This window comes from Natator depressus, chromosome 6, assembly GCF_965152275.1.
Source record: "Natator depressus isolate rNatDep1 chromosome 6, rNatDep2.hap1, whole genome shotgun sequence".
Classification (NCBI taxonomy): Eukaryota; Metazoa; Chordata; order Testudines; family Cheloniidae; genus Natator; species Natator depressus.
Genome location: NC_134239.1, coordinates 115,026,683 through 115,044,478, shown reverse-complemented (window position 1 = coordinate 115,044,478; position 17,796 = coordinate 115,026,683). Strand labels below are relative to the sequence as shown.

The following is a 17,796-nucleotide window of genomic DNA, read 5'->3' as shown; positions in this document are numbered from 1 at the left end:
CATGAACTTCTTGAGAATATTATTTTTAAAGGACTTTTTGTGAACATTTTTTAAATAGTTGGTAACATGACTGTATAAAAGGGCTACAGCCACATGTCACGCCAGTCATCTCTGGTCACGTAACATTTGTTAGCTTAACATGTACAACAGCTGCCATCCTAACTTCTTAGTGATTACTGTGTTAAACTGTAGAATGCATAATGTTAGTTTCACAAACAATTTAAATTCAACCTCTGTCATTTCACAGGAACAACAAAAGCTTCCTTTATTTGTAAGATTTCAGTTTTCTTACATAAGCCCTATCCATGAATATGAGACCAATTATGATCAAATAGATCATAGTCATAAACGGGTTCAAAATGCTGTAAATTGACTGAAAACTTTTATTTTACCTTATTTTAGTAGAACAGTTTGTGGATGTTTGTGCTGGTTGTATGGCTAAGCTTTTCTTTGTAGTTGGAGATTTGTTGCTAATGTGTAATTATTTGGTTGTCTCTGTTTTTGTGGCACAAAATAAATGTGCTCTATTTTGTTGTAAATTGTGTGCGAGAGGGGGAATGTTCTTTTTTATCATGTCACTAATATTGTGAAAAGTGCTTTTTTAATTAGTGTATAATATTCTAAAATTGAATGAAAACACCAAAAAAACAGATTGTAACTAAACCGATAATTGTTTATTTGTAGTAAGGGTTCCCTTTGCTAGTCTCTGTACATTTAGATTTGAACTCTAATATCTCAAACTGTACCAAGCTGTTTTGCAGATGCTCAGAGAAGGAATAAAACTGTAAAAAGGGGGAGGGGAGAGAATAGTTATAAACTATAGGAAGTCATTTTTAAATAAGCTCAAAATGTTATAACAGTGTCTTTGTAATGTTACTAAAATAGCACTGCCTACAGATCTTTGTAGTTAGAGGACATCCTGAGGTTTTTTGTAAGACTCATTATTGTTAATGAAGGACATTTTCAAAACTAGGGGTGAAATCCCGGCCCCATTGACATTAATGGCAAAACTCCTATTAACTATTGTGGGGTCAGGATTTCACCGAAAGCGTGTAAAATTAGGCTCCCAAATCAATATGTATCAGAGTAGCAGCCGTGTTAGTCTGTATTCGCAAAAAGAAAAGGAGTACTAGTGGCACCTTAGAGACTAACCAATTTATTTGAGCATAAGCTTTCGTGAACTACAGCTCACTTCATCGGATGCATCCGATGAAGTGAGCTGCTCAAATAAATTGGTTAGTCTCTAAGATGCCACTAGTACTCCTTTTCTTTTTGCAAATCAATATGTAGGCACCTAAAAATGACCCTGCTTCAGGGAATCAGCATTGCTCAGGAAGGATGTTTAGACAAGTGCTTAGGTGCTCTCTAAAATTGGGGCCTGATTTTCTAAAGTGCTAGAAACTTATTTCTTTGCATCAGAGTCAGTGGGACCTGTTGGGTGCTTGGCACTTTTAAATGTTAGTCCACTTATTGAGACTAATTGCCTTGCACAGTGGGGCTCTAGTCCCTGGTGTCTCTAGGCACTACTGTAACATAAATAAAGCAATTTGGAACTAAATATAAAAGGAAGTTGTTCTTTTTATATTGTGGATGAACCCAAAGGCTCCATTCAGAATGAGGGCCTCATTCTAGTAGGCATTGTACAAATACATAGGCAGATGTCATTCCATCCCTGTTGAGCAAAGCACTTAAGTATGTGCTTAAAGCGAAGTTCCTTGCTGAATAGAGCTGGACTTAAGCGTGTGCTTAAATGTTTTGCTCAGGTGGGGCCCCAGAGAACTTCACAGGCTTCTGCTGAAATTAGGATAAGCATGAGTTTAATGTGCATCAAATATACATATGTACAAGTATTTAAATGTATTTATTCAGTATTTCAGTTCCTTACTGACAACAATTAAAGGAAACCTAACAACTTGAAAGCCACCTTTCTATCTGAAAATATTGTAATCTACTATTGCTCTGATCCTACAGTGAGATCTGCTAGTGCAAACCCCTGTGGAGTTACCTTGAAGGTAACACGGCTTTGTGAAGCAGCGGGGTCAATGTTAGCAGATCTCATTGCGAGATTGAGTCCTATAGTTAGAAATAACACCCAAGTGTACGGTAACTGAAAGAAGTTAGGTTAAAAAAATCCTTTAATTTTTTTCAGTTGTTTTTATTTAACATTTATATTGTGGTAGTGCCAAGGGGGCTCAACTATATCTGGGCCTCATTGTGGTAGGCCCAGCACATACAGTAAATTACAATTCCTGTCCAGTTAATCTAAACTTTGTGCATTTGACAGCACATAGTTCATAGTCATTTCATTTTTCCTCTGTGTTGTCTGTCTGTCAGTTTCTTTTCTGGAAAAATGCTTGTAAGCATCAACAGGAGAACAATGGGGAAAACATATATACAGGGGTTTTTTTAATGGGATTTTTTGTTTATATTTCAGGATGCTCTTTAATGGGGGCTGTATCAGAAAGAATTGCTTTTTTAAAATGATATCAGGATTGCTTATAGATATAGCATTACTTATAGATCTTTGTAGTTAGCAGTCATCCCAGGGTTTTTTCTAAGGCTCATTATTGTTAATGAACGACAAGATTTTCAAAAGTAGGAGTGAAATTCTGGCCTCGTTGACGTAAATGGAGTCAGCTTTTCACCCAAAGTGTGTAAAATTAGGCTCCCAAATCCATAAATTGTCTTGAAAGTGTCCCTCTTACAAAAGTGTAATGGCTTTCTCACAAACAGCTAAAATACAAATACAAACAGCTAAAATAATACAAATTAATAATTAATGCCTGTAAAAATAAACTGAAGTAATAAAACTAAAATTATCTTGAGCCACTAAAACTAGATCGGTGTTTCCATTTAGATCATCCCTCACCCTAATTTTGCTATATTTAGTACACTAAGAGTTTGAAATGTAATACTTTTAGTTTTGTGTTCATCAACTTTGTAGAACAATATACCTAGTTCATTTCAGGTTTCAATGACTTCTCTGAAACTGATCCAAGATTTTTTTAAGACAGAATTTAAGAATTTATGAAGGTCAATACGCAGTGATAAAAATAGGAATAAGAAATAATGTAGTGTATGAGACTTAGAATTGGAACATAAGCATACAGTGCAGTGGTTGACAAGTGAGAGAATAGCTTTCAGGTTATGATGTGAACTGGTATAAAGCAAAGGTGATGGAAGTTTACCAGTTTAAACCGATGGGAAAAATCAACATAAAGCACACTTCATGTAAAAGAAAAACTTTGAAGTCACTGTAACGTTAGCCACTGGAGTCTGTGGATATTACCACGTAACTGGGTTATAGTCTTTTGTAACCCTGAACAATGTCATGTGACTAGAGACAGGCAATATAGACCATTCTCTTACCAGTACTCTTGTGGCTCCTACCGAAATCCTAAACACAAGTCAAATGTCACTGATGAATGGCTCATTAGTCGTCCCTGTATTAAATATATGTTCTTGTTGGAAAATCTTATGAAGTCATTCCTGAACATTTTAAGAGAGGGGGAAAAATATCACCTCCTTTTAGAATTCAGTAGGGGATAAATTCACTTTATGATTACAGCAGCTAAAGGATAGAGACTTTTTATTAAATATATCAAGTAAGATAGTGATTACTTTTGTAAAGACTGCTGAAAAATACAGTTTTCCTGAAGGGCTTGCAGGGAAGGATTTGCCAGGTCTGTAGGAAGTCCAAGAAATCAGCATTATACTCTATAGTCTCCTGCAGATTCCACAGAAATAGTCTGCACTTCTCAACTTCTATTATGTATGGAGAAAAAGGTTCTTAAAATATACTCTTAAAGCTATTCTAGATGGGAAGATAAAAAATAGATATGTACTCAGTTCACTACAACATGCTTTAAATTTAACTCAGTGAAGGGGGTCTGACCTGGCCCCTTTGCATCACCAAGCCCTGCAGTGGCCTTGAGGAATGCAGAGAGAACCTGCCAGAAGAGCAGCTTCGCTAGGAGATTTCTGCACCCATTTCGTGCCATGAGGGTAGGCCAGATTACAGGTCATTAGAACTACACAAGTGCCATGGAGGAATTGTGGTCACTTTTTCCAGCCATTGGCTGCAGCAAGCAGCTGTGGAGACTGCATTGCAGCCATATACTCTGAGCACATTATGGGAGCAAATTACCATCCCTCTGCCTATTCCCTGTGCTAGATCACTGGTGCTGTGTGTGAATGAAGTTAGTTTCATCCCATGTGTATTTCCTGTGTTATGTACAAATGTATTATGATATATTGTGAAATTTCACTTGTCTTTCTTTTTATATAAGAATTAATTTATTTTAACATGAAAACTAATATGATACATCACAGTTATATGTGTTTGCTGGCTGACATGCTGCTGTGTGCCATGTCATACTGCTATACCACAAATCATATTTTTCTCTCTAATTTAATGCCTTCAGTTTTGCCAGATTATAACTAGAGGCATTTTCTTTATCATGTTTCAAGTGATGGTACAGAAGGTGGTGCATATTTCAGCTCAGATAATTATATTATTTGTTTGCCTGTGATATTCTCAAATAACATGTACTTAGGGCCTGATTTTCAGCTGAGGCTTGGTAGGGCTTCTGTTTATGTGCCTGCAGTTTTACAGGATAGTTGCTATTCTTTGGCTAGTACCTGATTACATCCTCAGGTCCGGCTAGGTCACTGTAATGAGGTAAAATTGCACCCACAATTGTTTCATTAATTTTGTTGTTGACTGTATCTGTATTTTTTCTTTATTATGTGGGAATTGGGTGGTAGTGCGCATCCGCTTACATTTAAAAAATTCTACTGAAAATCATTCTTAGATGGACTGATTTAAACATTGTGTCTAACTTGGTGCTTAACAAGTAGGTACTGTAGTTAAAGTCTGTATTTCAAAAGTATATGTTGATGGAATTGTTAACGCATCTTAAATAATTGCTACAATTCATTCTCCCACCAGCCTGGTGATTAACCAAACATATGCTTCCTACTTTACGGTATCATGAGCAACTTCCTGCTGCAGTTAAATTTACAGTGAGACAAATCTTTCTTTTCATTTTTTCCAAAGTAATGTTTGTTTTCTTAAATGTGCTTGTCTCATTTTTTATACAGAGTTTACTTAATATTAATTACATTTAAACGATGTTCGAAAATAGCTTGGAAGTGTCATCAGAATACATTAGTCTTTTAGACCTCTAATTATCTTTTGCCAAATCCACTTCATTTGTGATTAGTATGAAAGGCTGAATGTTTTTGTCAGGAGCTTATAGCTTTGCTTTTGTGATAGCTGCTTAAAATGCAGCCTGTTTGGATTGGTGTTGGCCTTTGAAAAATGTAAAAATGCTTTGAAGGAAGATTTAAATGAACCAATAAAGATTATGCAAGCACACACTCATTCAATCTCAAGGCTTTCTGTATTACAGTTAAAGTTCTGGGAAACTAAAGGAGTTGCATCGAAGGATAAATCAAAGGCTGCAGCTTTATTAAAGTCTTCTGAAAATTTAAAGACTGTTTTTTCTCTGGCTTAAACTTCTAGGTGCCTGATAAAAGAAAGAAGATACCACTTCAGATATCCCATTATAAATTTCAGGGGCAATTCCAAATCATATTCTGAAGAAATGAAGGGTTAATTTGAGTTGAGAAGTAACCTAGGGTCTGCATGCAATTGCCTGCTCTTTTGTGTTCACAAAGAAAATATTTTTTGGATGGATTGTTCTAGATGAACTGAGCTTCTTTGAAGTCTATACCCCGAAAAGTACTTAAGAATGTGACAGGTTTTGGATTGTGTTGGACCTCAACAGAAATTCTAATTTCATTTTTAAAGAAATAGTTTTAAAATGGCACGTATAGACATTTCTTAGCTGAACGGTAAAATTATGCAGTTTCTCTTCATTTCCTTCTCTCTGACTGTACCTTACTTCTCAAAGCTACTTTATTTCTTACTAAATTTAAAGATGGACTCAATAGGAAGAACAACATGGAGAATTTGGGCTCCACTTTTGGATATGGGGGTGAGCAAAGAAAGCCAAAGTCTTGAAACTTCAAGAAAAAACAAGATCATGCTTTAAAACTGAAATATTTGAAGCGAAACTAAAATGTTTCATTTCCCCTTCGTTTTTATTTCTTATCTGTTTTATTGGTGCTGGTATGTTGGCTCCCTTTCAAGCCGACCTAGGCAAAAACATTTTACATGAGTTTTTTTTGTATCCAGAAGTGCTTCACCAGGATCACGTCTATAAAAGGTCATTTCTACAAAGATCTCTGTGGTTGCATGCTGTGCTTGGCTTTTTTCTGTGTAGTATATCAAGAAGATTCTTAACACTGGATATCACTTGAGAATTGAGATTCTCATTGATTCCATTCTTTGCCCTATTTATTCCTGCATGTCATCTTGGTATTTCTTTCCTAGGCATTTTCAGTTCTGACAATTTTTTGTTCTCTTCTCAGACCAATGCCAACTGAGTGCCCACACAATGCTCCGTAATATTCAAAGTAATATATTCTGCCTAATGCCCTTACCAGGTGCTTCAGAATATTATTTGCAAGTGGCCTGCAAGAATCATATTCATTATCAATTCAAAAGTCTACTGGATTCTTAACCTTTTAGTAAAACAGTCATGAGTGTCTGAGGAAAAAAACTAGTAAGTGGTTGCTTTAAATGTTTTTGTACTGGGGGAGCTTGGATCATTCCGTGTTGATCCGATTATCCTAGATGTCTACAGGATGTGATTATTGAGGTGCCTTGATAATGATTAGAGTTACGGAAAGGTCAGTTTCTTTGCCCTTATTATCTCATCAACTACTTAATATAGTATTAGTGTAAGCTCCTATAGAAACCTGGTCTCCAGCTTTTGGGAATCCTGTTTCAGTCTCATGAAGACATGAGCCATCACTGACCCTGCTACTTTTAGCTGCTGTTATTATTTACTATATATTTTTGCACATTTGCCTTTAAAGTTCCCTTTGATGTGATACCTAGGGGCCATTAAAGGCCTTTCTTCCATTAAGAGGTTTTTCAAGTTTTTGTTTCCAATTTATGAAAAGCAATTAGTAAATGCTAGCAATTGCTTATGGATTAACTGTAACCCAAGTAATCAAGATAGCAGATTACGAAGCAAATTACTGTATGGTGAAATTGTGCCCATACCAAAAAACATACTGACAATCCTGAAAAAAATATGCTCATGGATTTGAGTTTTGCACTTGAAAAAATCATATTCCAGTGGAATGGACTAAGCAGATTTTGTATTCCTCTTAGTGTCGGACAAGTAGATCTTTACCTTTTTTTTTTTTTTTTTTAATATAGCCCTTTGGAGATGCTACTTCTAGGAATGTCTCATAAAATGTGTCAACTTCCACGATTACAAGGAATTTAGAGTTAGGCCAGATTTTTTGTGAAGGTGGTAACTCAAAAAGTTTTCTTGCCCAATAATACAATTATAAAATTTATAGCTGAAGTTCTTGGACAATAAAAGGTGCATTTAGAGTGAACATCCTTCCTATTAAAAAGAGTCTTAAATTTGGGAGTATCTTTTTTTTTTTTTTAAAGAGTTATACCAAGGGACTGGGACTTTAGATTCCTGTGTTCTGGTCCCAGCTCTGTATGGCCACGGGTAAGTAACTTAAGTTCAATTTACCCATTTTTTTAAAATAAGAAGCAAAATACCTGCCTGTCTCAGATGATGTGAAATTTAAAATGTTACTCCTGGGGGAATTCTGCGCCACTGTGCATGTGCAGAATTTATGTCCCTGCATATTTCTTTGCTTCTTGCAGAAAAATGACTTTCTGACGGGGAAGCAAGGGGAAGCCACAAGAATGGTCATGTGACCCTCCCCAGTAGTATGTTTCAGGTGATCAGGGCAGCCAGCAGAGAGGTAAATCACTTTGGGGCAGAGGGCGGGACTGGGGAAGACCCAGCTGGGGGCTCCTACCCTGCACTGGGTTCAGCTGCTAGTCCCGGCTTGGCTGGGGAGGACGGGACTTCCTCTTCTCCTGCATGGCATCCGGGTCTGGGTCAGACCCACCCCCAGGTTTCTCCCCTGGCTGCAGGAAGCTCTGCAAACTCCCTCCACACACATACACTTCCTACACCCATTGCTCCTCAGCTGCAGGGGGAGGGATCCATGTACAGGGAGCTGCTCCCCCATCCACCCAACCCCAGTGCATCCAGACCCCCTCATGCCCAGACCATCCCACCAAGTCTCACCCCTCTGTACTCAGAACCTCCCCGATGAGCCCAACTCCCCTGCACCTGGAGCACCCTGACGATCCACCTACACCCCCACCTCACTGAGCCCCAACCAGCTGCACCTGGATCCCCACCCCACTGAGCCCCACTCCTGCAGCATCTGGACCCCCCACTGAGCCCCACATACCTGCCTACCCAGCTCTATCCCCCCTCCAGACACCCCCCCCTCCCGCTGAATCGAAACCACTTTCACCTGGACTCCCCTGCAGAGACCCATTACCGTTGCACCCAGAACCGCCCCAACAAGCCTCCCTGCATCCCGATGCCCCCGGCACCCAGATCCCCCACTGAGTCACCTGCTCCCAGATTGCCCTACACAGAACCCTCTCAACCCTGGAGCCCCCACTCTAAGCCCCTCCACACTTGGCTCCTGCCTTGCTGAACCTGCCTGCCCACTCCTGGTGCACCTGGCACAGAGGGGCAGGGCCGTGGGGTGTTTCTTGGGCAGACTCGGTCTTTGTGCTATGTCAGGGTTTGGTGCAGCCTCACAGCTGTGTCCGTGTCCCAGGGCAGAGAGCTGGACAGTGATCTTCCACCTCTGTGCAACCAGTGGCCTGTGCTCCCCAATGTCATGTTGGAGCCTCCACATTTATTTAACAAATAAAATTTGCAGAATTTTAAAATATTGTGTGCAGAATTTTTAATTTTTTGGTGCAGATTTTTTAATTTTTTGGCACAGAGTGCCCTCAGGAGTATTAAATGGTTGACTCTAATGAGCTTTGAGATTCTTGGCTGAATGGTGCTTTATAAATGTCATTACTGGCCTGTCAATACTGGTCTCTCTCTGAACAAATGCCATATTAAACACTGAGTCCAAGTCGACAGCATCATTTATTTTAAGTCCAGTCCCCTGTGCTGAGGTAGGACCAAATGAACCTAGATCATAATAAAGCCACCACCAATTTTTCATATATTTATGGAAAAATAAACCAGTGGCCCAGACCATCCTAGGGAACCCTGCACACAGGGGGAACCTTGTTTGGGCATAACTCATCTGTCCCACGTGGAACAGATGATTTTCTGCCTGCACAGCTTTGCTTCTTGGGAACCACAGGGGAAATGGACACTTGGCATGAGCAGCTGAAGGGGGCATGCGATCTCCCACCAACTCTGCAGTCATCACTTGTACTAGCTTATGATACCTTTTTCTGCCACTCCTTCCTGCTAAGTTTAGTCCTTAGGGCAGCTGCAGTCACAGTTACTGTGAAGAATCCTAACCCTCTTTCAGATCCAAGGTGATCTGTGTGGCTTGGTATCTCATTCTGAGGAGAAGCAAACATTAGCCTGCTCCTGGAATGATCCTGGGAGCATTTTGAGGAGTTTTCTTTTTCTGTAGCCTCCTTCCACAGGGTGAGCGAGGCAGTCTATTAGTCATATGTTCACTCTGTAGCTTGTTTTGAAATGATAAGAGACTAGTTCTGGAGCTACTGTCTTACACCTGGAATGAGTTTTCCTTGGGAATGACCATTAAATTTTCCAGGAAAGGAACAACAACAAAAATAAATCCTATGCATCTTTTTGCCATGTGTGCACACCAAATCTATTGTTAGACTAGGATCTTTGATGTCAATATCGGATTAAATTCTGTGCAGACCTCGTACATTCCAAGGAAGGTCTACAGTTTTCCTGTTCTTGTGGGTCTGTGTCATTGCTCTCATAACATAAAACTTGGGCTGGGTTAATTTTTTATGTATTATGCTGCCAACCATTAATCACAAGGTTTGCTGTGTACATTTCCATTTTTACTTTTTATCATTTTAAAGTCTATATTGTATATTGACTACTTTAAACCAAGGTTAACTGTAATGCTCTTTTAGGAAATTGCTATGAAACATCAAACATGCATATAAATGTGTTACAGTATTTGGCCAATCACAGACTGTTACAACTCTGGCTTTACAACAGATTAGGCCCATTCCACATACATATACCATCCAAAAAAATCTTCAGAGTAATTTTTTAAAATAAATTCTCTCTCTCTTTATTTTTATATATATTATATATATATATATATATATATATATATATATATATATATATATATATATATATATATATATATAACATAATATAATATGATAATATATGCATGCTTAAGGATGTTTTTGTACCCTTAGAGGGCCAGATTCTCCATCTGAATCCACACACATGGCTGCTGTACCCACAATGGAGTCCCATTGCATTCAGTGGGGGCTCTTTGTGGGCTCAGGGATCTACCCATGAAAATCCAGTTGGATGATCTGGCCCCCACTTAGTGGATTTTTCAAATACCTGATCCCCTGATTTTAGCAGCATGGAGTTTCACAAGTAAAAAGGTACAAGCCTCATCATAAGCTGTGAAAGTATATTTCATGGTCTCAAGGATGAGGTTTGATGGATTAAAAAAAAAATCATACCAAATTGCACCTTATTGTAGCAAATGCATCTCTGAGAGATTTAAATCTTAACCTATTAGGTTGTGACTCTCAAGCTGTGTAAGGAAACATTAGAATTCATCTGCCGTAATTTTAAAAAAGCTATAAACGTTAAACATTGTGTTCAGAATTTTGTCAGTCTCTGAGAAAATTAAAAGTAATGAAGAAAAATGTTCTACAAATCTGTGGCATCTCTGTGCCTTTTCGTCTCAAGATGGTGTGAGAGACAGACAATTGTAATAACTTGGTACTACTCAATTCCAGTTTAATTTGATCTTGTTCCTTAATTTTGACAGATTGTTTTCAAGTTTCCCATCTGTTCCATAGATATCTCAGATGACTGAATCTTAGGAAAATGTCTAATAGCTGATCCTTCTAAGTAGATGCAAGTTATTTAATGTGATATCTTCCTCTCCAGATGCTAAGGAGGCCCAACCGAAGTAAAGGTTGGACCTGCATTAGGGGTGTAAGGAAGGCTATACAACCTCAGAAGCTAGTCTATCCTTCAAAGAGTCTCCACTATCCCGTCTAACTTTACGCTGTTGATTCAACTTCTCAGGTGACTTATACTGTTTTGTAGCCACAATATAAAAGAAGGGAAGTTGTGACATGCCCCAGGGTGCAGTCTGGACTATGGAACCACTGTGCCTCCTTTAACTCTCCAGCCCAGGCTGTCTCCTACACTACTATGCTAGTGAACAGCAAACCCTACAGGCTCTGTTCACTCAGCCATCAGCATGCAGAGGCACGCCCAGCAAAGCACATGAATCCTCTCCCCAGCCACTCATGAACTGTATACAGGGAGACACCAGCAAATTCCCGCCAGCCCCAGCCTTAGCCTTGCACCAGAAATGTGCCTTCTACACTGCTCAAGACCTTCTTGAGCAATGAAAGCTCATTAATTAGTTTGTTATTCTGTCAAAGGGTAGTGGACATTCACCAGCCTTTGTAACCTGAATAGATTCCCCAAACTTCAATCAAAAACATACAGGCTTAGATAAAACATTAGAATAAGTTTATTAACTAAAGAAAGATAGATTATAAGTGATATAGGCATAGAAGTTCAGAATTGGTTACAAAAAGAAATGAAAGATAAAATCGCCGTCTAATTCCTAAACTTTATCAAGCTAAATCCAGTTTGAAGTAATGAAGTTTCTCTTACCCAAAAACCCTACAGCAGTCTGTAGCCTTTCCAGTTAGGAACACTCCCACCAGTCCAAATGTTTCTTTGTCTTCCAAACGATCTTGTTGCCTTCAGTGTATGTGAGGGAAGAGAGGTGAAGTGGTGATGTCATTGTCTCTTATTTTATACTCTCTTCCAGGTGCTGGAAACATCCTTGCTGTGTCATGGTGGTTAGGCAGCCCCATGGTGTATGTGCTCAAGCAACTGTCTTTCATGTGAATTGTAAATCTCTTGTTTACAATTCCCCTGCTGGTGAAGGCCCGGTGATGGCTGCTTAACACCTGGCTGGATGTTGGTCACTCCTTTGTTGCTACTGAAGAGCTAGTCTGTGGGCATTTCCCAGTCTTACAATGTGTTTCAGTAACAAACATATAGTAAAATTTCATGACTTCATATACAGTGATACATTTGCACCAAACAGTGATGTTCAACAGATTATAACTTTCCAAATCATACCTCATAAGACATACTTTGTACAAAACATATCGTAACACATACATAATCATATAATAGTGGTGAATATTGGGGTTTAGGGTGCTATTTTGAGGTACAGTACATCACAGAAGTTCAATAGAGCAACAAACAAAAAATTACTCTTATAGGGACAGAATAGTATCCAAAAAAAAAAAGAAAGAGAAATTAAACATAGTCAAAGAACAATGCTGTGGAAGGTCACATAATATACCGCAGTCCAGCACACTGAAATATTTTACAGCTTCAGACTTAAATTCAGTCCTTCTGTCTTTACACAATATTTGGCTGATAGAGAGTCTCTCTCTGGTTGAATATTAGGCTATCTGTAAACAGAAAAAAAAATATCCAGCCGTGCACAATAGCCCAAAAAAGCTGTGTCCCTCAGTTTAAATCACCCTGCAAATGACATCTGGGGCAGGAGCCATCAGTATCCAACAGAGGTCTCTGTGTATCACCTCAGCTGAGCCAAGCGCAGGTTTCTAGTGGGAGCAGCAGCATTCACTGGGGGCAGTCCCTCTTTATAGCCTACCATCAACTTTCTCCAGTGACAACAGAACATTTCCACTTACATCCTGTAAGTGTGCGTTTACATTATGGTTGCACTATAGGCGCTTGCATGTTTCAGGGGGGTTTGCACAGTTACAGACTTCAAGAGCAGTGACAAAGGTGCATTTTGCCCAGATTTGGACTTCATGACTGGGAGTATAAGGCAATTTTTTTTCTTTGTTGCACAACATTGTAGATTTGGAGATGTGCATTAGTTGCTGGAGTTATGTTATCTTTCCAAATGGGATTAAAATCAGTGTGGGTGCGGAGTTGTTTTTGCCCTCTTATGTCCTTGCACAGGGGTCAGCCAAATTTCAGCACCTAGTGCCCCAATATGTACATTAGGGTCTAGTTTAAAATAGATTTCTATATAGATAACTTACTCCTGGTATAGAAATGCTCTGAATAATCATTTTGACATTAGATGGAATTTAAAATACTGCTAAAGTTTCATAAAGATTTTGTATCTTAGTTGTCCCTTTAGTTATTTATATTTGTAGTAGTTTTAAAAAAAACTAGTAGCAACTGTTTGTTAGTAAATCCATAGTAAAAATGTATAGACATCATCATTATATTTCAAATATTGTTGAATACTTCTGCAAATATTCCATCATTAACTTAACCCACTGGATTGAAGAACTGTATGATTCATTGAATAATAAATGATCTTTCCAGTGATATGTACCTGCACCTAGGCATTGCAGATGAAGGGTTGACACCATGATGATGAGAGTGGTGTAAACTTGCTTTTGTGAGTTTTAAAGGGACACCAATTAGCAATCACAGTTTCATCTGAAAATGTTAACTTGTTGTGTGTTACAAATAAAACCCAAGATTACTACAATGGAAAGAAATTAGAGACAGAAAAATAATTCTCTATTTTTTCGGTACTCTGTGAAGTATCAGTTTGTTTCCCCAGTATGGTGAGTTAGTCAGTTGAATGTGAGTCTTTTGTATAGAAACGGGAGAAAAAAATTTGTGAAACCACAAAAAACTGGTAGTAGCTGAAACTATTTATGATTTGATTTTGCAAATAGGTAGACTTTTTAGTCCATGACTTCAATGGGGCTCCTTCCGAGTGCTAGGGTGCACACATGAAGATTTGATTCCAGGTTTACAGCCTATATGTGTCCCTGATATCAGAAATAACTTGATTTTGGAAGCTCTTCCTGCTGTTACAATTAATAACCGTGTTCTTAGTCTTTTTTTTTTTTTCTGCAAAGTGACTTAAGAGTGGATAAAGTCACCCGTGTTTTGGGGCCTGATTCTAAATCCACTGAAATCAATGGATTTTGTATCAGGCCCGTGTTGCATTGAACTGTTAATGAACATCATACATGTCTATATAGTTAAAAATAAAAGTCATGGGATGTAAGGTTAATAATACTGCATTAATCCATACTGGTTTATTCAGAGTGCATTGATTTGTTTTTTTCCCCCTCTTCCTTAGTGTCTCAATCCTGATATTTAATTCCTCTCGGCAATGCTTTGTTATGGTGAAGCAGTTCCGCCCAGGTAATCCTCTTCTTTAGCTTTACTTTTGCTCTCAAGTGAAGCAAGCTATTAAGGGTTTAGCAGTTAAAAGTTGGGGGGTGTACAGATAGTTGTGATAAAATCTTTGTTCCATATTCTATTCCTTTGTACTATAGCCCACTCTATTCTCTAGATCAGCATTCCACAGAATAGGAATTGCCTTACTAGATGAAACCAGTGATCCAGATAGTCCATTAGTCTGTCTTTGGCTTTAGCTACTGCTATGCTTCAGGGGAAGTTCCAAACAGCCCTGTAGTGAGCAATTATGGAATAAGCTGCTCCTTTAGGAAGTTTCTTCTTGACCTATGGTAATTAGCAGATGGCTTATGCCCTGAATCATTTAGTGTTATGTTCCTTATTTAAAAAAAAAAAAAAAAATCTTATCTAATGTGAGGCAGTATATGCTTGGAAATTTAAAACAAACCTCAAAATTAGGGACTATTGATACACTGTGCACAAATATATTTTTGCTTTATTGTATTCTGCAATGTAATAGGTAGATTATTGGCTCTCTTACTTGTAAGAGGGGTTGATACCTTAAGAAAGAATCTATCTAAATTAATTTTAGTGTTTTTGTATCAATTGTTATAACTTCTGACAGTTATTTATTTTTTGGAGGTTAAAAATAAGATGTATTTTTCCTCAGCATGTTGGTTTTAACCAAAAAAAAAAAAAGAGAGAGAGAATCTAAAAGATATTTCTCTCTCTTTTTATCTCTGTTGCTAGGAGACTGTTTCAAGACCATTCTGGTAGATGTCACTGGAAACTTTCTGGTGCAGTGTCTTACCATCCGCACTTGCCTATAGTGATTGACAGGCAGTTCAGTGTAAAGCAATAATATTGTAACTTGTTGCTCATGTTTTCATTCAGCACTCTGTTGCCTATTGTAAGGAATAGGATTTATTTATATGCTTATTTAAAATCCTTATGTCTTTTATTTGCAACCAAATAGAAACTGCTAGTATGGCTAATACTCTCTTTGAGGCATTCTTAGGTGGCTCTAACTGCAAATATCTTTCATGATGCCTTTTTTTATCAACTTTACGAAATTCACTCCTGTGCAGAGGGCACAAGGCTCAATGCACACATTAGCCTTTTAGTACTATGCAAGACAGAGCTGGGCACATTTTTTCTTTGAATCAGGTCTAATGCATAATAAAGTTAATTATTTTTGCAAATAAAATACTGTAATATATAGTGTAATAAAATAGATTCTTTTCAGGATGAATTTCTCATGACAAGAGAAACACATTAAGCTGCTAGATAATATGAAATTAGGTTGGTCCATAAGCAAAGGGAATAGAGAAAATTGACTAAATGTAATACTCTAAGTGTTCTGGCCAAGTGGATACCTCCAGTGTGCCATCTCCATGGAAATCTCAGATTCTGCTGGCTCTAGAAGGCCTAGTCTCCCAAAAAGCCTTCTGTTTTGGTGTTCTGTTCACAGAGATCAGAGAGGGTCCTGACTGTGCTCAGAATGACTGGCCTTCTCTGCAAATGGGCAGTCAAACTTTCCAGTGCAGTTACTGCTCATACCCACTCCCACCAGAGTATTTGTGATAGGGTTAGCTTTCCATTGCCTGGGGATGATCTGCCATACTGTCCGTAAAAATGCATAAATTAAGTGATGGTTCTCTCTCTGTGTCCTATTTGCTCCCCTGTCAGAATCCCAACAGAACGAGGATAGGGGAAGGGAACATTTCTATGGATATTTGAGTATTTGAATGATCAGCAGCAGTTTAAATCACTAGGTGTATCTACTACAAGTGTGACTGTTGTATACCTGTGTCTGCCCCTCCTCAGACAGACAAGAGGGTAGGACTAATTAACTCTTCTGCTAAAATGAAAATCTAAAAGAATGTTGCAGTAGTTTCCACTTTAGTCCCTTACAGATGCCCCATTGAGAGACTCTAGGTATCATTAATTTGATAGTCAACGGACCACATCTTTCCAAATACGATTAAACAGTATGTAACTGGAGAAGACTTGGGTTAGTAGCACTAAACATACACCATGGGATTTTCAAGTTAACGTATAACAACCTTTAATTGGGTTGTATGTATTTGCTGTTCCAGTGACTCAAAATACATAGCACCCAAGGCTTGTCACCAGCCAGGTTTTACCTCAGAGGGCTCCCAAAACAATTGGTGAAAACAAAAAGAAATCAAAAGTTTAAACAGCAAACCAGTTCCCTCCCTGAGCTGCTAAATTCCAGAAGCCTCTCCAAATCTGTACTACTGACTCCCCATTCTTTTTCCTTGGAGCGCAAGCAAACCTTTTGTTTCAGTTACTTGAACGGGCTTGTTTTGGGTAACAATATCACCTGGTTTGACTAAGGCAGTTCAGCTCTCTTCCCTGTGCCACAGCTGCACAGGAAAGAACTCACATAGTTAGGACTTTCCACTATGAGAATCCACAGATCTTGCCTACATGCTGGATCATTAATCGAAATTCATGATTAGGGTCCTACCAAATTCACTGCCATGAAAAACGCATCACGGACCTGTGAAATTTGTTAGAGTAATTCTGAGCTGAACTGCGGTTGTGTTTATTGGAGGTATTTAGCTGCCTTGTCTGAAGTCAAGACTGGTGGAATCTGACCTCAATAACCACATCATGGCATTTTCCCAATTAAAGAAAGAAACGTTTTGGATATTTTCCCATATTAACCATCTGAGACAAACTCAGATTTTGGATGTTAGAGCAAACACATTAAAAACTCCCCCAGATTTGCTCAGTAAGAGCCAACAAATAATGCCAGATCCTCAGCTTCGGTAAATTGTCATACTTCTCGGTGCTATGGCAATTTACACCAGTTAAGGATGTGTCTTCAGGATCTCCTTGACTTAAACTAAGTACCCTCAGTAGTGGGCTACTTCTTTGGGAGTAATATTCCTTTATAACCAACGATAAAAAGGGACAATGAAACACTGGACAAAGTTCAGTTGCTAACATTAAATTTGTCCATTAAATTTGTACTCTCTTATGTAACAGAGTTTTAATATTTGGAATGAGTCTTAAACAATAAATATGCACTTTTTTTTCTACATGAAACCCATGTTACACTTATATAGTATATTTTAAACATTATTAAGGTATAATAACTGTCACAGATTATTAGATAAAACAGCAGTATTCATGCTGGGCATCTTATAACATGTTTTTCATATATTAGTATCAGATTTGTTAATAAAAGAAAGGGGGTGAAAACGGGAAACTTTGCAAAAAAAGAAACAAACGGAGCTACATCTGTAAAAGAAAGTTTGAATGGCTCTATATTTTTGGTAGTGCTTCTCTGTGTTTTAGGACCCAATCCTGCAGACTTTACTTAGGAAAAATGTCCACTGAGATCAGTGAGAGTTTTGACTAAAGACTGTAGAATCTGGCCCTTAGTATTTCCTTTAGG

The 17,796-nt window shown here is 38.3% G+C and overlaps 1 protein-coding gene across 2 annotated transcripts in view; it reads left to right on the top strand.

Moving 5' to 3' along the window:
- NUDT14 (nudix hydrolase 14) overlaps window positions 1–17,796 on the top strand; it is a 101,761-nt gene that overhangs the window by 57,574 nt on the left and 26,391 nt on the right. For both annotated transcript variants that reach the window (XM_074956357.1, XM_074956358.1), the window contains exon 3: window positions 14,308–14,372. In XM_074956357.1, the coding sequence (XP_074812458.1) occupies window positions 14,308–14,372 (65 nt within the window). The remainder of the gene's footprint in view (window positions 1–14,307; window positions 14,373–17,796) is intronic.